General features: G+C 55.9%; 4 protein-coding genes across 9 annotated transcripts in view; 2 read left to right on the top strand and 2 right to left on the bottom strand.

Moving 5' to 3' along the window:
• Nucleotides 1–3,586, bottom strand: part of COL11A2 (collagen, type XI, alpha 2) — a 29,683-nt gene extending 26,097 nt beyond the window's left edge. Inside the window, 3 exon segments of the mRNA XM_011945505.1 lie at nucleotides 59–269; nucleotides 404–553; nucleotides 3,292–3,586. Of these exon segments, the coding sequence (XP_011800895.1) occupies nucleotides 59–269; nucleotides 404–553; nucleotides 3,292–3,373 (443 nt within the window). The 5' untranslated portion in view covers nucleotides 3,374–3,586.
• A 1,127-nt stretch (nucleotides 3,587–4,713) lies between these two features.
• On the bottom strand, nucleotides 4,714–12,090 carry RXRB (retinoid X receptor, beta). 4 transcript variants are annotated; one of them, XM_011945496.1, is made up of 10 exons: nucleotides 11,336–12,090; nucleotides 10,274–10,521; nucleotides 9,423–9,579; nucleotides 8,871–9,050; nucleotides 7,553–7,725; nucleotides 7,028–7,157; nucleotides 6,691–6,823; nucleotides 6,484–6,587; nucleotides 6,066–6,171; nucleotides 4,714–5,951 (listed from the first exon to the last, which is right to left on the bottom strand). In XM_011945496.1, exons 1-10 carry the CDS (start codon nucleotides 11,574–11,576, stop codon nucleotides 5,804–5,806), a joined length of 1,620 nt encoding a protein of 539 aa, XP_011800886.1. In that variant the 5' UTR covers nucleotides 11,577–12,090; the 3' UTR covers nucleotides 4,714–5,803. The 4 variants fall into 4 exon arrangements, with proteins under 4 accessions (XP_011800886.1, XP_011800887.1, XP_011800889.1 ...); XM_011945497.1 differs by having other exon boundaries at nucleotides 6,484–6,575; XM_011945499.1 differs by lacking the exon at nucleotides 11,336–12,090 and adding an exon at nucleotides 11,035–11,110 and having other exon boundaries at nucleotides 6,484–6,575.
• Nucleotides 11,926–15,834, top strand: SLC39A7 (solute carrier family 39 (zinc transporter), member 7). Of its 3 annotated transcripts, none has more exons than XM_011945502.1 (8): nucleotides 11,926–12,038; nucleotides 12,341–12,487; nucleotides 12,860–13,012; nucleotides 13,171–13,224; nucleotides 13,362–13,526; nucleotides 13,656–13,796; nucleotides 14,006–14,202; nucleotides 14,946–15,834. In XM_011945502.1, exons 2-8 carry the CDS (start codon nucleotides 12,436–12,438, stop codon nucleotides 15,216–15,218), a joined length of 1,035 nt encoding a protein of 344 aa, XP_011800892.1. In that variant the 5' UTR covers nucleotides 11,926–12,038; nucleotides 12,341–12,435; the 3' UTR covers nucleotides 15,219–15,834. The 3 variants fall into 3 exon arrangements, with proteins under 3 accessions (XP_011800892.1, XP_011800891.1, XP_011800890.1); XM_011945501.1 differs by having other exon boundaries at nucleotides 12,341–12,755; nucleotides 12,844–13,012; XM_011945500.1 differs by having other exon boundaries at nucleotides 11,926–12,755; nucleotides 12,844–13,012.
• Nucleotide 15,835: 1 nt separating this feature from the next.
• Nucleotides 15,836–18,217, top strand: HSD17B8 (hydroxysteroid (17-beta) dehydrogenase 8). The gene is made up of 9 exons (XM_011945503.1): nucleotides 15,836–16,119; nucleotides 16,305–16,522; nucleotides 16,624–16,740; nucleotides 16,850–16,942; nucleotides 17,043–17,128; nucleotides 17,231–17,315; nucleotides 17,519–17,561; nucleotides 17,760–17,834; nucleotides 18,023–18,217. Exons 1-9 carry the CDS (start codon nucleotides 16,068–16,070, stop codon nucleotides 18,037–18,039), a joined length of 786 nt encoding a protein of 261 aa, XP_011800893.1. The 5' UTR covers nucleotides 15,836–16,067; the 3' UTR covers nucleotides 18,040–18,217.
• Nucleotides 18,218–19,838: the final 1,621 nt, after the last annotated feature.

Raw genomic sequence — 19,838 nt, 5'->3', positions numbered from 1 at the left:
CGGGGCACTTCCTCCTCAAGGTGTGGGCCGAGCAGACCAGAGGAGCAAACAAACTTACTTGCCATCTGCTAGGCTGAGGCCTCGGAAGACTGGCTGAGCGGGAGGTTGAGGCCGCCCAGTCTGGTCCGCATACAGGAAGCGGACAGGTCGGCCCAGCTCCAGGCCCAGCTGTTGGACACCCTGGGCACTGTAGAGAGTCAGGAGGGGAGCTTGGAGACCAGGGCGAGTCCGGACAACAGTCAGCAGAGAGAAATCTTTGGGAAATCCTCCTAGTATCCAAGAGAGATACGCACAGAGTGAGAGGCAAAGGGAGCTGCCACAACCCTTTTCCTCCTGGTGTCTGATCCTAGGCCCCATCCCATTACCTCCCCCAGGCCTCCCTACCCCACCACGTCACCCATACCTGGGAAAAGCTGGCGAGTGGGTGCACTGAGCTGGGCAGGTCGTGCCACTCGGTAGGCCACATCAGCTGGACAGATGCCTTTCGTTCTCTGGACACCATCAGGGAGGGAGGAGAACCTCAGAGCCCGGAGCACATCCACAGGGGGTGCACCTGGGAGAGTCCATGACTATCAGGAGAAGGGAAATGCCCTCAGGAGGGCATAAATAGGGGACATTTGGGATCTAGAACTCAGCTTTCCAGGGCTCAAACTCCCTGCAAGGGAAAGGTCACCTCACCCTCACTTGCTTCCGAACAGTGCCTGAATGGACGGGAATTGCAAAGGTACCTGGAGGCAGGGCAGCATCAGCTGGCATTCATCCCCATGGCACTCCTGCCCCTCTCTCTCCTGGCATCTGCCTCTCTTACACTGTCCCTTTGTCTTTTAGCCTATGAATCCGTCTCTCTCTGTGCTCTCTGAACATCTGTCTCAACTCTCCATCTGTCTCCTGTCTCTCTCACTCTCTTACTCTCTCTGTCTCATTATGTTGGTCTTTCTGTCTCTGTCTCTTCTGTCTTCCTCCGTTTCTCTCATATTCTGTCCATCTTTTTCTCTCCCTCGCTCTCACTCTCTTTCCATATCTCTCACTCTCTGGGTCTCTGGCATCTGTCCCGTCTCCAGCACAAACAACATCTGGGCAATCGATCATCCTGGGCACAGGAGGTGCAGGGGGGCCACGAGGAAGAGATCAGAGAGGCAGCTCTATGAGAGGGGCTTTGAGCTGCTACAGATCCCAGGTTTGGGGATGGGGTGGCAACAACCCTGACCACGCTGAGGAAAAAGATACAAGACAGCTCTCCCAGGAGTCTGTGCCTCCTGGTTTAGGAGATGAGTTGGGGAGGGGTGGAGGAATGGGGGGGCGGGGGCTGAAGCTGCCACGCGGAGCCGGAACAAGTCCAGGGCCCCGAGCCACACATCTGTGGATCCCATCAGAGTGCTTGCCCAGAACCCAGGCAAGCTCCCCACACCTGGAACCTCAATCCTGTCTCACCCCCCTCACCAACCCCACCACCTGGGACCCAAATATTCAAGACCCAGCCCACCAGCCCGTCTACCTAGAACTCAGCCTCCTAGGCCTCAAACTCCCTGGAAAACAAAAGATCACCTCGACCTCACTTGCTCCTCTGTATACATACTCTTCACACCATCAGCTCCAGATTGGAAAAATCCCAAAGAGAGTTCCAGCAAAACTTTCATAGAAGTGTGGGGCAGGGCAGAGGCCAGAGCAATCAGGAGAGCAGAGCTGGGTGGGGTGGTTGAGGTGGGGCGGGCAGGCAGAGAAAAGGCCCTTTGAGTCCAGGAGCCGGGAAACCACGGCCTTCCCCCCCAACCCCCGCCTAAGCCTGGCCCCCGCGCGTGTGGCAGCTCCGCAAACACCAACACACAAGGGCTGCTTTGAGAGATGAAGGGTGAGTGAGACAGAGACACAGAGACTCACAGAGACCCCAGGCCAAGGAGACCTTGGAGGCCCCTACCCTCCACCAAACCCCAGGGGAGTACAATTCGATCATATAGACGACCTACCCACAGGTCCGCCCACCATCTTCTCACACCAGGCCACATACTTGCCCCACTGTCTCCAGCCTAATCTGTCCCACAGGCTCCCCATTGGTAGCCCCATCACCCTCCACCACTCTACCTCTGGCCCCCCAGATGCCTTATTCTCTAACCTTAAGAATTCCACAGTAACTCATTTCCCTAAAGTCCCATCTCTACCGACTCAGCTCCTGAAATAAGAAACAGTCATCTTAGCCATCCTCCTGCCTCCATGCCAGAGGATCCCTCTTCCCCCTAAGAAAGACTCCTAGACTCTACAGGCACCATACGCCTCAATGTCCTGGCCCTGGGCCTCACTGTCCTCACATCTTGGAAGTTCTTCCTTCTGAAATCTAATCTAAATCTTTTATGCTGCCATTCTGACCATTTTCTCTCTAAAGCAGAGAAGTCAAGTTAAATACAAATTTATAGTCAAGTTAAATACAAATCAGCCCTCAGTGTCTCCAGAAATAGTGGGCTTTTTCCAGCCTGCTGAGGGCTTGGTGCTCACAGCCCCCTCCTCCCTGACATCAAATCCCCTTTCCTAGAAGCCAGGAATTCTGGGTCCTGGGAAAAAGAAGGAAAAGATCAGGGTTGTGGACACCAGGGTCCCAGGGGAGCCTGGCTGGCCAGAGGGAGGAGGGGCTAGGCAGGAATGCAAAGAGTTGGCTCTGGCCTCAGACACCTGATCCTGGCCTGTCCGGCGGGCCGTCCTGTTGGCAGCCAGCCCCAGTGCTCCCCAGAGCCAGCTGCGTGGCAGCATTGAGGGCACAGGGAGGGGGAGGGGGTCCCTGTCCAGGAGGCCAATGAGACAGGTAGTCAAGGCACCCTTTCTTTCTGGGCTTACTGGGCTCTGCTCTGAATCACAGGTGCTCACCCCTTATCCCAGAGATAGCAACAGAAAGGCCAGAAGACACACACGCCTCACCCATCAACATTGGCATCTACCACCCCCACACCAGCAATGACTGGACCTGGCTGGCCCTGGCCATCTTTAGCTCTGGCCATCTTCAGCTCTGGCCATCTTCAGCTCTTCCCAAGGACCCAAGACAAGCATCCATCCCCATTCAGGGCTCTCTAAAGTGGTCCTCCACCTTTCAGCCCTACCTGCCCTCCCCGTCACTTCAAGGAGGAAGAGATCCCTACCCTGAATCCAAGGAACACAGGTGTCCTGCCCTCCAGCCTGGACCCTTGAAGCCCCAAATCTCCTTGTTAGACTCAGAAGCTCCTGCCCCAGGTATCAGCTGTCCCCTTCCCAGAGACACTCGGAGCTCCAGCCAGACTCCGAGGACTCAGGCATCAGGACTCCTCTTACCTGCCCAGCCTGGGGCCGCGCTCAGCCCCAGCACCAGAGGTAGGAGGAGGAGGAGGCAATGGCAGCGGCTGCACCGCTCCATGGCTGAGAAACCGGAACGCGGGGTCCCAGGGACCCAGGTGGGCCTGAGACGCTGGATGCTCTGAGGCTGACAGAAGACAAGGAGCAGACTATGAGCCTCAGACGCTGGGGTCCCAGGGAGGTCAGAGGCTGCGGGCAGCGACAGCTGTCAGCGGCCCAGCTCCATGCAGCAAGGCGCCGTCGGGGCTCCCGGCACTGCTCCCTCCTCGGTGGCTGCCGCTTCTGTGTGTCCCCGGCCACCCTGGCGCCCAGAGCCCCCACCTCGCCCCCGCCCCCGGCCCGGCCCCTGCCTCCAGCCGCCCGCCCACAGCCACCGAGGGGAAACCCCACCCTCAGTCTCCACCTGGGGAGGGAGGCAAGAACCCAAGAACCCTCCCTCTCTCTGGCTCTCTCCTGCTCCTTGTAGGTCTCAATGGCCTGTACCCTAAGATTCTCTTTTCGGGAACCCCAATATCTTCCTTAGCCCCTTCCTTTTCTAGGACCCAAACGTCCAATCACACACACCCACTCCTGTTCCCTCCCTCTTGGGGGCCCAGAGCCCCCTTTCAGCAGACGCCTGGGTGGGATTTAGGGCACAGTGGGAGGGGAGAGGCGGGCCTAGGGGTCGCAGTCCCCACCCCACCCATAATCAGGTCTCCATAATTACTTCCCTCACCCCGCCCCGTGTAATTACAGAGCGGGCCGGGGCGGGGGTATTTATAGACAAGGCTATAGATAGCGACGAACTGGGGCGGGGGACGTATGGGGAGGTGTTCTACTGGAACCCACCGACAAACACAGGATAGTCAGGTCCAAGGAGATGCACATGGGGGACGCGGTAAGGGAGTCCCAGAGCCCGGGTAGAGGAGGAGCAGTGGTAAGATGAGCGAGCAGTCGACTCGGGTTGGAAGAGTCCAGGGAAATGGGGTCACTCAGGGACGTGGGCCGCCTCCGGGCGGGCAACGCCTGAGAAGCCCGCAGCGCTTAGCGCCCAGTGCGCCCCCACGGGCAGGCACGGCGCCGGGTCTGCCCGGAGCCCGCAGCGCGGCCGGAGGGAAGGCCGGAGCGAGCCGAGGCGCCGCCGCCCGCTGGTGCGGAGAGGGCACGAGCGAACAAGGCGCCTTTGAGAATCCACCGCCCCCCTTCCTCCTCCGGCCGGCCCCGCCCCTAGCCTGGCACACCCTCTCCCCCCTCCCCGACAAAGCTTGCCTTGTGTCCCCCACCCTGCGTCCACCTCTTGGGCCCCAGGGAACCTCGGTGGCGGCGTCCAGGGATCGCGTCCGGAGCTCGCGTCCGGAGCTCCCAACCGGATACCCCCCCAAGCTTGAAACGGCGCTGCCCATCCTCATACAGTCACCTCAGTCCAGAAAACAGCGATTTTAATTTGAAAGCGATTTTATGTATGAGTGAGAGGGGAAAGGAGCCCCAAAGAGAAAGGACGCAGGGCAAAAATCATGCAGCCCCAGCACCCCACCTCTGCGGGCTGGCCACCTCCCCTCAATTCTCAGGCCAGGATCTTGTGTCCCCAGCCTATGCTATGTGCCCAGGGCTGGAGGAGAGCTGTGAAGGGAAGGCCTCCGGGACTACACTCACGAAAACATCCCCTGTGGGGGCCCTGTCCTGACAGCCCAGGCCCTTCCCCAAGTTAGACAGGAAGAGATGGGGAGGGGGGAAAGTTGGGAAGGCTAGTGCTTGGAGAGCCCTAGGGACAGGCCATTTCAGGGCCCTGCCTTTCCCAAACACCCACCTCCACCACTGGCATTTCTTAGTCAACCTGGGAAAGTACAGTACTTCTTTGAGTCTAACTGCAAGTCTCTATCCTCAGAGGAAATTAAAAATAGCAGATCGGTTCATACATCTCCACCAGCCCCTTCACCACCACCACCACCTTTTTTATATTTCAGTCTGACTGCAGAAGGAGGTGAAGTGTAAAAAGAGACTCTGGACAGTAACAGGGCCCCTCCCTCTTCCAGAGAGGCCCCCATCTGCCAAGTTTGAGAAGAGGAAGGCCTGTCAGGCCCTATTCTCATGTCCATCAGTTTGGGGGGCCTGCCCCCCAATATCCACCTCTGGGGGAGTTCCCCATTTCCACTCTTCAGATGGGAAGCAAAATGAGGCAAGATGAGAAGGAAGCAAGGTCCTGGAGGCAGGGCCAGTGCTTTGTGCTGGGAGAAGGACAGAGGGTGAGAAATCACCCCAAATCACGGGAGACCCCGACAAATTCAGAGACTCAAGGCCACTGAAGGGAGACAACCAGTCCTCACGGGGATCTGGGGTCCCTTCCAACTTGGGATATCAAGCAGATCCCTTGGAGGGTTTATGTTCTTGGTTCTGCCCTGGACTTCTCACCCCATCAAGGTTCTGGGAACATGGCCCCCACCCTGCCCCAGGGCTTGGAGTCTCTCGGATGTGTGCTCCTCCACTGTGAGAAGCACCATGTCAGGGTCTGAGCTCAGGCCAGTTGATGGGGAGCCTCAAGCATCTCCATGAGGAAGGTATCGATGGGGGTGTCACCAATGAGCTTGAAGAAAAACAGATGCTCTAGACACTTAAGGCCGATGGACCGGAGGGCAGGAAGACGTAGCAGCAGCTTGGCAAACCTGGAGTGGAGGTGGGAGAGGGGGATTGAGAGCTGGAAGCACACGGGCCCTGAACACATCCTCACAGCACTCCCCACTCCCAAGGGAGCCTCAGTGCCCCCAGCCCCATCTCACCGTCCCTGCTGCTCAGGGTACTTCTGTTTGCAGTAGGTCTCCAGTGATGCATACACTTTCTCCCGCAGGACCTCCACCTCACTAGGGTTGGAGAGCCCCTTGGCATCTGGGATGGCAGGGAAGAGAGGAGGAAGAGAAATGAAGGCAAACCAAATCAGGATGGCCGTGTGGATGTCAGTCACAGGATGCCACTTTTGGGCTGCATTTGCTTGCCCTTTACCAGAGGCCTGGCAAGGGCAGCAGGGCCCACTGGGTTTGTGGGATGGATCCGTGGATGTGGGTTTTTCCTTGGCCAGTTGGGAGATTTCCAGGTTGAGGGTCTTACTGAGGGGGATAGCTGGGTAACTTAGGAGTCTCGGAGAAGAGGAGGCTCCAAGGTTGCCTTGGCCTTGAGAGACAAAGGTAATCCTCCTCTTACCTGGATTAAACAGAATGATTGCCCTCAGGCAGCCAAGCTCTGTCTTGTCCATCCTCATGTCTCGCATTTTGGACACTAGCTCTGTCAGCACCCTGGAGAGGGACCTGCAGGTCACTCAAAGGTCACAGCTCAGCCAGCCTTGGACACGGACCAGCCTATAGCCCCACCCCCTCTATCTACATGCCAGCCTAGCCGAGGGCCACTGACCGATCAAAGATGGCTCCTACTCCTGCCGAATGGGCTGAGTTGCGGTGCACGTGAAGACCTGTGGCAAGGAGGATGCCATCTCGAACGTCAATGGATCGGTGGGAGAAGGAGGCAATGAGGAGCTCATTCCAGCCTGGGTGGGGCAGCAAGGGTCAGGAGCCAGAAATCAGGCCAAGGGATTCAAAGCACATCAGTGGAAGAGAAGGAGAAAAGAGGTGGCAAGGTCAGCAAGTTTGGCTCCCTGAGTACACAAGGTAAGGCCACTGAGGTCACTAAAGGTTGGGAAGTCAAAGAGGGGTCAAATGTCAAGAGGTCAAAGGGATCCAAGGTCACTGACCTGCCCGCAGCAATATGACCTGATCATCCAGAGGCAAGGAGGAAAAGTGTGGGATCCTCTTCGCCCACTCAACAAGCGTGAATAGCTGTTTGTCAGCTGCCTGACAGATGTTAGTCACGGGGTCATTTGGCTGCAGGGACAGGGGTAAGAGTTATGGAAGATTTTGAGATACGCTGGGAGCCCCTTGTAAAGGGCTTTTGACAACCCCTCCTTACATACAATCTTCCTGTGAGCCCCATCCAAACCAATCCCTGTAAGTCAGGCTTCTCTTCTGGCATTCGTGCAAACAATTATTTATTTGGGACATGCCTGTGGTCCTGCCAGTGGGTTGTTTGGGGACTGGAGACAGAAGGAGCTATCACATCCACCTCAGAGGTTTGAAAGACCTGGTTTGGCAGCACTTCCAGTCCCAAGTAGTGTTAGGAAGGTTATGAGGGGAAAGAAGGGGGAGGGGATATAGAACAGACCTAGACTGCCTCCCCCAACCCCTATCACCAAGGAGAGTGGATTGACCCCAACACTCACGCTGCTGCCGCTACCCCCGGTTCCCCCAGGACCCTCAACGCCCTGGTCACTCTTCTGCTCCACAGCAAGCTCTGCCTCCAGGATCCTGTCCACAGGCATCTCCTCGGGGGCTCCCCCAGCCCCCTCCCCATCCCCATCCTTGTCCTTTCCCCGCTGACGCTCCTCCTGTACCGCTGCAGGGGAAAGGGGGAGAGAAAAAATGGAAAGTCAGCAGCCATCCATGAAGGGGTTCCACAAATATCCTTACGGCCTCATCAGGATCTCATGGCCCTTGGGAGATATTTATAGTAATGGGGAAGTCACTAGAAAGGGTGGACTGGGGGCAGCCCTGAAGCAAGGGTTATAAAAGGGCAGATAAGTCAGTCTGGAAAAGCGAGGTAGGTAAAAGAATTAGGGAGGAATTTAAATGGAGAGCCTACTACATGGTTAAAAAACATACCAAGATTCAACCTGAGAAAGCTGATTGAAAAAATTTTTTTAAATAAAATATGCCAAGAAACATGCTAAGCACATTTTAACATTTATTCAATTATCATAATGATGCTGGAAGCATTTATTCTCATTTTTAAAGATGAAGAACTTGGGATTCAAAGAGATCAGTTTGCTTAAATTCATATACTACATAGCAGATCATACAACTTAATCTAAGTGTGTCTGAGTACAAATCTTGTGCTCTTCTTATTCAACAAATAGGCAGTGAAAGGAGCACTGGCCTAGGTCTTCAGAGATGTGGGTTCTGATCCCAAACCTGCCTGCCACTCCTTTGTTGCATGACCTTGGGAAAGCCAAGCCTCAGGCTTATCTTCTCTAAAGTGGGCATTTTGACCAAGATGCACTCTAAAGGGTCTCTCAGAATCCCAGGAATCTGACTTAAGAAGATAAGATGGTGAAGGAAGGGAAGCCCTGAGGTCTTCAGTAAAGTCTGTAAGCTTAAGAGTGTCAGACTCCCAGGAGTCAGAGGGAAGATCACAGATAACAGGAAACAGAGACCAGAGAAGGTCCGTGGAATGAAAGAGAGGAGGAACTACTTAGGTTAGAAATGGGGAGACAGCCCATCACGGGTAAGGAAAAGTTATTCTATCCTAGGACCAGTCTAGGGAGGGGTCATAGGTGCAGGCCACAGAGGCCTAATCATTAAGAAGGAAACTCAAGGGCCAGAACAGGGGAATAGGGAGGAGAGCTGCAAAGGGAGAGAGAAATCAAATATCGCCCTCTAGAGGAGAGAGAACAGTCCAGCCTTCCAGAGACGTACACAGTCTAAGTGGGATAGGGGAGAAGGGTACGTGGTCTAAGACGCCTGGGTAGGGCAGGTCCTTACCCTCCCTCTTCATGCCAGTGGCCAGGCACTTCTGATAGCGGCAGTACTGACAGCGGTTCCGCTGGCGCTTGTCCACTGTGCAGTCTTTGTTGTCCCGGCAAGAGTATGTAAGGTCCTTGCGGATGGTGCGTTTGAAGAAGCCCTTGCAACCCTCACAGCTGTAAACCCCGTAGTGTTTGCCTACGGGGAAACGGGAGGAGCAATAAGAAGGTTGCATGGAGACAGCTTCACCATTTAGTCTCTTTCCAATCTCCCCCTAGCAAAACTTAAAAGTTTAAGTCCTCTCCGTTTGCCAAATACAGAGAGAGGGAATCAGGAGCTGAGTGTTGATCCAGTCCCAGTCTCCCCACTGTTTAGAAACCCTACACGCACTCCCTTTTCCCTCTGACCTTCCCCCCAAGCGCATCCTACATCTCAGCTTCAGCTTCTTTACTCTCATCAGGCCTCCCCGAGGTCACTTGCGCTGACCAAACCCCATAAGCCCTGGGAATCCCACAGGTGATGATACATGGCCCAGACTCTCCCTCTCTGTTCATCCTCTGAGCCCCATACCTGAGCTTCTGTCCCCGCAGATTGCACATAGCCGTTTGCCAGCCCCAGGGCCACCTGGAGGGGGTGGACAGTGCAGGCCCCGGACCCCTAAGACTGGTGGCTTCACATCTTCAGGGGGGCCAGACCCACCCCCAGGGAGTGACACTGTTGAGTTAATCTGGGATGGGGGAAATAGGGAAGTCATAGGAAGGCTTGTTGGGAAGGAGAATCTCACAGAAGTGATGGAAATCATTCCCTACCACTAAGCAAGGCCCTGCAGTGCACATTCCAGAGGGCGTCATTTACACTGCAGTCTATGTGAAGGGCCATCCCTGGAGCACAACCCCAAAGAGAATAAACAGGCTCCCCGAAATTGTGCAACACAGTGACCCTGAAGGGCAGGTGTCTTGGGAAAGCAGATGGGACCAAAAGGGCAGAAAATCACTGATAGATGAAAAGGACATCAAGAATATCAGAATTAGCTGGGCGCAGTGGTAGGCACCTGTAATCCCAGATACTCAGGAGGCTGCGGCAGGAGAATCGCTTGAACCCAGGAGGCAGAGGTTGCAGTGAGCCGAGATCGTGCCACTGCACTCCAGCCTGGGCAACAGAGCAAGACTCCATCTCAAAAAAAAAAAAAACCACACACACACAAAAACAAAGAATATTACGGTTCTTTTAGGGGAGGAAGCATGCACTGAAAGATCAGTCACCTCAGGAAAGGCAAGGGGTCTCACAAAGACCACAGGCCTGACAAGATTAGAGAACTGGAAGGTCAATGGGCCATGGGGAAGTTCACATACGGATCTTCGGTTACAAGGAAAACAAGAAAACGAAAGTGGCCAGGCAGTAAGTTGGTCACAACCTCTCACCTGGGGGCTGCTGACAGGCCCGGAGAATCCTGGGGGAGCTGGAGGGGGCAGACCAGGGGACCCCATGGAAGAACTGATGACTGGAAAGGGAGAGCCCAGTGGGGGGGGTGGCATCGGGGGTGGGGGTGGAGCCCCAGAGCCTCCAAGGGATGGAGCTGTTGAAGGGGGTAGGGGTGGTCCAGGAGGAGAAGGGGGAGGGACTCCCTGGGGAAGGGGATTTGGGGAGGAGCTGTCTGGGCTTCGGGAGTCTGAGGGAGGGGTATTGTACAGGTACACAGACACAAAAGAGACAGAAGAGACAAAAAAAGAAAATGAGTCTTCAAACATCCAACTAGAGACTTTAATTCTCTAATACCCCACCGTGCCAGACCCAGCCCACTCCACCCATCCCCAAGTCCAGAGACACCTGCTGTCAAACAACAGTGTAACTCCGGCTGGTCCGATGGTAGTGGGTTATCAGAACTTATTAATAAACATTAGTGTCACTAAAATTGATATACAACCCCCCACTGCTATATTTGACTGGCTAAAAAAACACAGCATAATTCCTCATTGTGGTGAGAGGAGGGAGTTGACAAGGAGAGGAGGATAGTTCAGGTGAGGAAAATTTTCCAACCAATCTATTTGAATACCAGGTCATCCTAAAGCCACACCTGTCTCGTGGGTGGGGCAACACGTGGGGTAGACCGTCGAGCCCCTCTATTCCCAGCGTAAAGCCAGGTAGCCAGAGCGTGCAGGGGAAAGAGATAGGCGGAAGAGACCCCTCCTACGACGCAGGATCTGCCTTTAAACGCCCAAAGTCCTGAAGCTTAAGAGGAATCATGCCCTTCCCACGCCCGCGACCTCCGGTGCCCAAGGCCTCAAGCGGTCACGGTTAGGAGGGCGGAAGCTCCCCTTCCCTGCCCCGCCCCGGGGAGGAGGGTGCTAAGGCCCTCGGGAGGGAGGGGACGCGTGTTTACAAACAAGGGGGCGGGAGCGCCAGGAAAACCAGGGGAGGGTGTGGGGGAGGGGTTGCAGATAACGCGGTTACTGGCTCGCCTGCCCTTCTGCTGGGACACTCACCCCGCCCGCTGTCGCCCATCCCGTCCCGTCCAGCCTCCCCCGGCTCCGGCTCCGGGGTTTGTTGTTCTCCGCCTGCCACCGCCGCCGCCGCCGCCGCCGCCGCTGCGGGATCCAGCCAGGGCCGTCGCCGCCGCCACCGGGACGCGACCCCACAATGCATTTCTTTTCGCACCCCCACCGGCCCACACTGCCCTGCGGCATGCCGCTGAGGGAGGAAGGGCGGGCGAGCGGCCCAAGACATGATCCCTGGCTGAGAGTAGGGATACCGAAGAGCTCCCAGGGATTCCCAGGGGTTGATCGGAGGAATAGCTGAGCACGAGGAAGCCCCTGAGAGAAAGACTCTGGCCTGGATTGGGTAGAATTAAGCCCGTCGCTCTGCTCTGTACCAAAATGACAGCGCCAATGTGGCAGCCATCTTTGTACAGACGGGAAGTCTGGGCGCGAGTTCCCGCCCCCTCGTCTAGTTGGAAACCGGGGAGGCGGTCTCCTCCGGCCTGTTAGCCCGCCTCGCCCACCCTCCCCTCAAATAACCTCCACACTCGCGCATGCGCATCAGTGCAGGATGGATTCGTCGCTACCGGAGTGCAGCCATATTGGTAAAGGTATTAGGACGAAGATGGAACGGAACTTCCTGTTCTCGCGGGAGCTGAAGGCGGGACTGCCACGTCCGAGCAAACCGGGAAAGGAGAGGATCCCGGAGCTGGTGAGAATTCTCTGTTTTTCTCTACCATCCTTTCCAGGCCTTTTCCTTACCTAATGAGTCATAGAGACGAGGGCCCAGAGAGTCTATAAAGTGGCTGGTGAAAGACTAGTGTCCCAGGGCCCTACATCCGAGAGGGGGTTCGGGATAAAGAGAACTAGTCTTGGAAACAATGTAAGTGGGAACTTAAGGGAATGGGAGAGCGGCCCATAGAGGTGGACAGAGGGCGCTATTGGAGTAAAGCTGACCCTGTGTAGGTATAGAGTTGAGTCAAGTGGAGTCACTGTCTCTGTCCCTCTGGTCAGCGTGATGGCCAGAGGCCTGGGGGCCCCCCACTGGGTGGCCGTGGGACTGCTGACCTGGGCGGCCTTGGGGCTTCTGGTGGCTGGACTCGCGGGTCATGACGACCTGCACGACGATCTGCAAGAGGACTTCCATGGCCACAGTCACAGGCACTCACATGAAGATTTCCACCATGGACACAGCCATGCCCATGGCCATGGCCACACTCACGAGAGCATCTGGCATGGACATACCCACGGTCACGACCATGGACATTCACATGAGGATTTACACCATGGCCATAGCCATGGCCACTCCCATGAGAGCCTCTACCGCAGAGGACATGGACATGACCATGAGCATAGCCATGGAGGCTATGGGGAGTCTGGGGCTCCAGGCATCAAGCAGGACCTGGATGCTGTCACTCTCTGGGCTTATGTGAGTCTCCAGGGGATGGGAGAGAGAGGGGCTGGTTCTGGATTGTTGGGAAACGCCACAGTACTTGACCCTGACTCTCCCTCACCAGGCACTGGGGGCCACAGTGCTGATCTCAGCAGCTCCATTTTTTGTCCTCTTCCTTATCCCCGTGGAGTCAAACTCTCCCCGGCATCGCTCTCTACTTCAGATCTTGCTCAGTTTTGCTTCCGGTGGGCTCCTGGGAGATGCCTTCCTGCACCTCATTCCTCATGCTCTTGGTAAGTAACCTCTGACTTCTACCTCAAATCTAACCTATTTGGTTCTTTGGGGGAAAAGGGTTCTTTCTCCTTTATGATCCCTGACCTTTCGATATTCCCCCAAATACACACCTTTTGTGTCAGATATTCCCTCATCTGGTTTTCCCCCCATCTTCCAGAACCTCATTCTCACCACACTCTGGAGCAACACGGACATGGACACTCCCACAGTGGTGAGGAAGAGACAGATGGGGATGGGAGTTGGGGTGCTGGGGAAGGTCTGTCTCTCCCTGTTCCTCACCTCCTGCACTTGAGGAGGAGGAGTCTGTAATGCACATCTCCTTTAACGTCTCAATGCCTCCATTCCCAGGCCAGGGCCCCATTCTGTCTGTGGGACTGTGGGTTCTCAGTGGAATTGTTGCCTTTCTTGTTGTGGAGAAATTTGTGAGACATGTGAAAGGAGGACATGGTCACAGTCATGGACGTGAACACGCTCACAGTCACACACATGGAAGTCATGGACATGGAAGACAAGGTGAGACCAGGAACAACTTTCCCAAAAGCTGACTTGCCTGCCTCAGAATCTCATCTCATGGCCCTCAGGAGGGAGAGGACATGTTGGAAGATCTGTTCTCCACGCTGACCAACTCTTTTCTTCCCTCAGAGCATTCTACCAAGGAGAAGCAGAGCTCAGAAGAAGAAGAAAAGGAAACAGGGAGGGTTCAGAAGAGGCGAGGAGGGAGCACGGTACCCAAAGATGGGCCAGTGAGACCTCAGAATGCTGAAGAAGAAAAAAGAGGCTTAGGTAAGGGCCAGAGTTGGTCATAAATTTGGGCAAGGGACATCATCACAAATCACATGGAATATGTGCTGTGGGTAATGGCAGGTGTCTCGGAAACACTAAAGGACTAGGTGTGAAGTGGTCTCTGAGGGGAGGTGTGGGAATAACTGACCAAGACTGGAACAAGTGGTGATGGAGGCCTCTGATCATTTTCTCTTCTCGTCCTGTACAAGACCTGCGTGTGTCGGGGTACCTGAATCTGGCTGCTGACTTGGCACACAACTTCACGGATGGTCTGGCCATTGGGGCGTCCTTTCGAGGGGGTCGGGGGCTAGGTATCCTGACCACAATGACTGTCCTGCTACATGAAGTGCCCCATGAGGTCGGAGACTTTGCCATCTTGGTCCAGTCTGGCTGCAGCAAAAAGCAGGTTGGTGATGTCTGCCAAACACAGCTACCTCAAACCCTTTATTTCTCCGCACTCACCCTAAACCCAAACAGCCTCTTATTAGTTCCAAACAATTCATACTGTCATTGAATTGACAAGTCCTCTAGAAATGAGGGGAAAGAAGTTCTGGTTACTTTGTGCTTTAGCTCAGTATTTCTTTTTTTTTTTTTTTTTGAGACAGAGTCTTGCTCTGTCGCCCAGGCTGGAGTGCAGTGGCCGGATCTCAGCTCACTGCAAGCTCCGCCTCCCGGGTTTACGCCATTCTCCTGCCTCAGCCTCCGGAGTAGCTGGGACTACAGGCGCCCGCCACCTCGTCCGGCTAGTTTTTTTGTATTTTTTAGTAGAGATGGGGTTTCACCATGTTAGCCAGGATGGTCTCCTGACCTCGTGATCCGCCCGTCTCTGCCTCCCAAAGTGCTGCGATTACAGGCTTGAGGCACCGCGCCCAGCCAGCTCAGTATTTCTTAAACTGTGGTCTATAAACCATCTGAATGGTTTAGTGGAGTCTTACACACACACGCCTACTCAATCAGAAAGTCTGTGGAAAGGACCTCTGATCTCTAAGATTTTTCAGAAATTGTAAATTCTAGACTGCCCCCTCCTTTTTACTTTGATGTTTAGTTTCCAAATTCATGTCCCCTATACCTATACCCCACCAGCCACTTCTAAACCACTGATAATCTTTAGCTATTGGTGAGTGCATTTTTCTCTTTTCTGCCCATCAGGCAATGCGTCTGCAGCTACTGACAGCAGTAGGGGCACTGGCAGGCACAGCCTGTGCCCTTCTCACTGAAGGAGGAGCAGTGGGCAGTGAAGTTGCAGGTGGTGCAGGTCCTGGCTGGGTCCTGCCATTTACTGCAGGTGGCTTTATCTACGTAGCAACAGTGTCTGTGTTGCCCGAGCTGCTGAGGGAGGCATCACCATTGCAGTCACTTCTGGAGGTGCTGGGGCTGTTGGGGGGAGTTGTCATGATGGTGCTGATTGCCCATCTCGAGTGAGGCGTGGGATAAACTACCCCTGCCCCAAACTTCTACCCCTAACTCCAGGTCAGTGGTGTGTAGAGGTTGGGGGCCCTGGCCAGGGACATCTGCCAAAGGAAGGAACTGTAGACTGGGAGAATGGTTACTTTGGCATTAGGGCCTTCAAGGGCTGGCAGTCTTAGAGGCTGGAGCGGTGAGAATGAGAGGCCAGAGGGATGATAGTGTTGGGCACCCCTTGACCATGTTGCGTTTGGAAGGCTAAATGGGGCCATGAAGAAGGTTGGAAGGGAGAGGGGGTGATGGCAGCTTACCTGGTGTCCCCTACCCCACCTGTTCTCGGAGAACCAAGTTGCTATACAGAAAGTTCTCCAAGGTCCAGTTCCCTTTCTCCCACCAGTCGGTGGAGGCTTCAGAGAAGACCAGAGTACTGGGCAGAGAGGGTAACAGGAGGAGTCGGGGATAAACATCAATCATGTGTCCTAATTTGGGAGTGATTCCAGGGGATGGGGGTGGGAGAGGGTTAGTTGGTAATCTCATGGCCTGATTTTTTTTGTTTCTATTTCTTTTATATCACTGTTTGACTGGAGGGGGACGGGTGGCAACCGGAAATAAAGTCCTCCGATCTTCCGTCCCACATGCAGTCTTTGTCTTTTTGGGGGGAATGGGGCCCCCTGTCTTCCCCGCACCCGGGGCCCCTAAGCAGCAGTGTCTGGCCACGCCCCCGCGATGGGAGGTCGGCCTGCGCTGGTGGCCGCAGATGGCCTAAGGCTGGCGGGTCTTTGATTGGCCCAGGCTTTGCCTTGGCCACACCCCCCTCTGCGCTGGGATTGGCTTAGTGCTGGGATTCCCACCCACCCACAGGCCGCAATGGCGTCTCAGCTCCAGAACCGGCTCCGCTCTGCACTGGCCTTGGTCACAGGTTGAGGGGGTGCTCTCCTGGGGCGGTTTGGGGTGTTGGAGTGATGTCAGGGGCTTGCCCTTGGAGTCCGCGGCTGCTGTGACCTCTGACCCCTTATGCACATTTTACTAACTTTCTGCCCTGTGACCTCTGATCTCTGCCGCCTCCTCCCCTTGCCTGGTCCGGCATGTTCTGTGCTACCTCAGGTGCGGGGAGCGGCATCGGCCGAGCAGTCAGTGTACGCCTGGCCGGAGAGGGGGCCACCGTAGCTGCCTGCGACCTGGACGGGGCAGCGGCACAGGAGACGGTGCGGCTGCTGGGCGGGCCAGGGAACAAGGAGGGGCCGCCCCGAGGGAAGCACGCTGCCTTCCAGGCTGATGTGTCTGAGGCCAGAGCCGCCAGGCGCCTGCTGGAACAAGTGCAGGTGAACGCCAGGCCACCTTCCCCCTCTAAAGCTCTAATATTGCCTCCACTGCCCCGGCTCTTTGTTGGGGGTTTTTGATGCTTAACTTCCCCCTCCCATAGGCCTGCTTTTCTCGCCCACCATCTGTCGTTGTGTCCTGTGCGGGCATCACCCAGGATGAGTTTCTGCTGCACATGTCTGAGGATGACTGGGACAAAGTCATAGCTGTCAACCTCAAGGTGGCGATCTCTGAACGTGCTACTTTTGGCCCCCTTAGCCTGGAGAGGGAGCTGAAGGAGGGCTGTCACCCCAGCTCATCTTTTCTCCCTTGTTACCCTTTCCCGCCAGGGTACCTTCCTAGTCACTCAGGCTGCAGCACAAGCCCTGGTGTCCAGTGGTTGTCGTGGTTCCATCATCAACATCAGTAGCATCACAGGAAAGGTCAGGTTGAGTTGGATGAGGTCAGTCAGCCAAGTGGCATAGAGAGGAGAACCCCTCCTTGAGACTCCTGACTCATTCCACATCTCTGACTCACCTATAGGTGGGGAACATGGGGCAGACAAACTATGTAGCATCCAAGGCTGGAGTGATTGGGCTGACCCAGACTGCAGCCCGGGAGCTTGGACGGTTGGTCAGATGCTTGAGGGTGCTGGGGAGCACCTGGGGGGTCTGAAGGAGGGACCAGCATTCAGCCTTCTCCAGAATCAGCAGCCACTCTCCTTCCCACAGACATGGGATCCGCTGTAACTCTGTCCTCCCAGGGCTCATTGCAACACCCATGACACAGAAAGTGCCACAGAAAGTGGTGGACAAGGTAGGAGGCTGTGGGTGGAGGGCAGAATCATTCAGAGACTCAATCTCTCTGGGCTTCACAGAGAGAGAATACTGGGCACAGTTCCTGGCAAACATTAAATATTCAATGAATGTATGAGGAATGAAGACAAAAAAGGGTCACAGACTCAGTCTTCAAAAAAATCCATAAAAGAAGCTTTCACTCACATGAGTATTTCCTTACAGATTACTGAAATGATCCCGATGGGATACTTGGGGGACCCTGAGGGTGAGCACTGAATGGAGAGGAGTCCCTGGGAAGGGGGCCTGAATGAAGAGATCCCCAATGTTTTGGGATTTTCTACGGGACTGGTGGTTGGTGTCTGTGGAGAGGTTTGTGGGAAGGGATGTCTTTGGTGGGAGATTACGGCTATTTTGGGTCTATAGGAGTGAGCAGGATTCTGCCCTCTCCCCACCATTCTCATAGATGTGGCAGATGTGGTCGCATTCTTGGCATCTGAAGACAGTGGATACATCACAGGGGCCTCAGTGGAAGTCACTGGTATGAGGCCAGCATGGGGAGGGAGAGGGCAGAGAAGTAGAACCCAGACTATATGAGAAAGCAAGTAAGGGGAGTCTGGAGCCACTGGGAAGGGCAGAGGTCCCCAAGGCCAGGGACAAAAGTGGGCACCCCCTATCCCATTTGTCTCTCCACCCATGCATCTGTCCAAATGTTTCTGCCCCTCCCAGGAGGTCTTTTCATGTAACTGCCTCAAGGACCCTGGACTCTGCTCACCCCCCCCATCACTCTGCCTGGCCTCCTGCTGATGAGGACTCTAAGTTCCCAGGCTACAAAAGGGGTGGCAGTGTATGGCTCAGGAATGCTGAATATGGGAAGCAGGGGTGCTTGTGACCCTAATAAATTCCAAATCCTCTTCCCTGCCACCTCCGGTTCTTCTTGTGTCCAAGCCCTCAGACCCTTCCCCACCTCCCCCTCCTTTCCCTTTCCCAAAGGATTGTTCCCTTTCACTGCCTGGTCTCCCAGGGCAACCCCCGCCGCCGGGTGTGAGAGGAAAGAGTGTGTGTCACTGTGTATGCGTGACACTCTGGGTCTTTTTGGAGGGAGGGGTTTCTGCATCACCCCTTTCCACTGGTTCTGCAGCACCAGTCCCCTCCCCCCAACTCCCTGGGTTCTTATGGTCCCCAAGGTTGATTTGTTCATGGCCCCATCTTGGTGTCCAGTCTGGCCTTGAAAGGGGGTCTTGGAACAGGTGGCCCTCCCCCACCTCTCTCCTTTCTCTGAGTCCCCCCCTCCCCTTTCTCTCCACCTTACAATAGCTGCAGCCGGCCTGGGGTCGGATGGGGGGGATTAGGGGAGGGGGCCAGGATTAGGGGAATGAACCAGCCGATGAAAGGGGCTGAAGAGAGCAGGAGGGAGGGGGCTGGAAAGAGGAGGAGGAAGGGGAGGGGGGTCTGCGCTAATCGACTCTGGCGCCCACATAAGGACTGGCCACGGACTGAAGGAGAGGACAGGGAAGTAGGGGGGAACTGGGGTGGGGGGCGAGGGCACCCACTGCTGCCTTGTCCCAGAGACAGGCCACCCCCTGGCAGCCGCAGCCCAAGTCCGGGAGCCTCAGCTCGGGCGGGGACAGGACGCCCATCAGGGTCTCTAACTGCCCCCTACCCCCTCGCTCCGCTCCGTATCCCTCTTATTCCCTACACTCAATGGGGATTGCTCTGCCCCTTCCTCTTCTTTTTCCTCCCCATCCCCTTCGTTTACTCTAGAGTCCTGGAAGAGGCTTCTGCCCACTTCCCACTCCAGACATTCTGACCCTGTGTACCCCACCCACACGCGCACCCCCACTCCCCAATGGGAGCCCCATCTTGTGTGTGTCCCCGTTTCCGCGTGGTGTCTCCATTCCCCCCGTTCCTCCCGTGCGCCTCCCTCCCTTCCCCGCCCCGGGCCGCGGCTCCTGATTGTCCAAACGCAATTCTCGAGTCTGCGGCTCTGGCCGAGAGTTGAGTCTGGACGTCCCGAGCCGCCGCCCCCAAACCTCGAGGGGGAGAGCGGGTCGGAGGGTCTAGGGAGAACCAAAGTGGATGGTAGAGGGAGTCCCCAGGGTGGTAAGGGGAATCCCGAGCGCATCCGGACCTAGGTGTGTTTTCTGGACTAGAGGGCAAAAGCGGCAGAGGATCTTTTGCAGCCTTTTCCCCCGGAATCCTGGGATGGGGGTTACGGAGAAGTAAGGGGGGTTGATCCCCAGAGTCGCCAGGGTACGCAGAGTGGGGGAGGTAGCCCCTTTCACGAGCCCCCTGTCCCCTCCTGGGGTCCCAGATATTCCAGGCCCCGCCCCCTGGAGCTGAGGCCCCGGGTGGGGGCCTCTGGAAGGGAACCGAGGCTAAGGTTGTTGGCCGCGCGACGGTGCTGGGCCGGGGGCGGAGACCGTGGTTCCCTAAGTGGCGCAGAACTCCCGGGACGTAGGATCCTCACGTGGGACGAGCTCGTCCCGTGGGCGGGAGAACCTCGGCGTCCACGTCCCGTCCCACCCGCGCCGCGAATGGCGGG

The sequence above is a fragment of the Colobus angolensis genome, unplaced genomic scaffold (assembly GCF_000951035.1).
Source record: "Colobus angolensis palliatus isolate OR3802 unplaced genomic scaffold, Cang.pa_1.0 Scaffold24, whole genome shotgun sequence".
Classification (NCBI taxonomy): Eukaryota; Metazoa; Chordata; class Mammalia; order Primates; family Cercopithecidae; genus Colobus; species Colobus angolensis.
Note: the sequence above shows the minus strand (reverse complement) of the source record. Positions and strands in the feature narration are given on the sequence as shown.

Bases quoted from the DNA above. Each gene is read 5' to 3' on its own strand.
- SLC39A7 (XM_011945501.1), top strand. From the start codon at position 12,345: ATGGCCAGAGGCCTGGGGGCCCCCCACTGGGTGGCCGTGGGACTGCTG. The intron at 12,756-12,843 runs GTGAGTCTCCAG...CTCCCTCACCAG, and splicing joins CTGTCACTCTCTGGGCTTAT to GCACTGGGGGCCACAGTGCT. The intron at 13,797-14,005 runs GTAAGGGCCAGA...GTCCTGTACAAG, and splicing joins AGAAGAAAAAAGAGGCTTAG to ACCTGCGTGTGTCGGGGTAC.
- HSD17B8 (XM_011945503.1), top strand. From the start codon at position 16,068: ATGGCGTCTCAGCTCCAGAACCGGCTCCGCTCTGCACTGGCCTTGGTC. The intron at 16,523-16,623 runs GTGAACGCCAGG...CCCCTCCCATAG, and splicing joins GCCTGCTGGAACAAGTGCAG to GCCTGCTTTTCTCGCCCACC. The intron at 17,316-17,518 runs GTAGGAGGCTGT...ATTTCCTTACAG, and splicing joins CACAGAAAGTGGTGGACAAG to ATTACTGAAATGATCCCGAT.
- RXRB (XM_011945496.1), bottom strand. From the start codon at position 11,576: ATGTCTTGGGCCGCTCGCCCGCCCTTCCTCCCTCAGCGGCATGCCGCA. The intron at 6,824-7,027 runs GTCAGTGACCTT...TGCCCCACCCAG, and splicing joins GGTCATATTGCTGCGGGCAG to GCTGGAATGAGCTCCTCATT. The intron at 6,588-6,690 runs GTCAGTGGCCCT...AGTGACCTGCAG, and splicing joins GTAGGAGCCATCTTTGATCG to GTCCCTCTCCAGGGTGCTGA.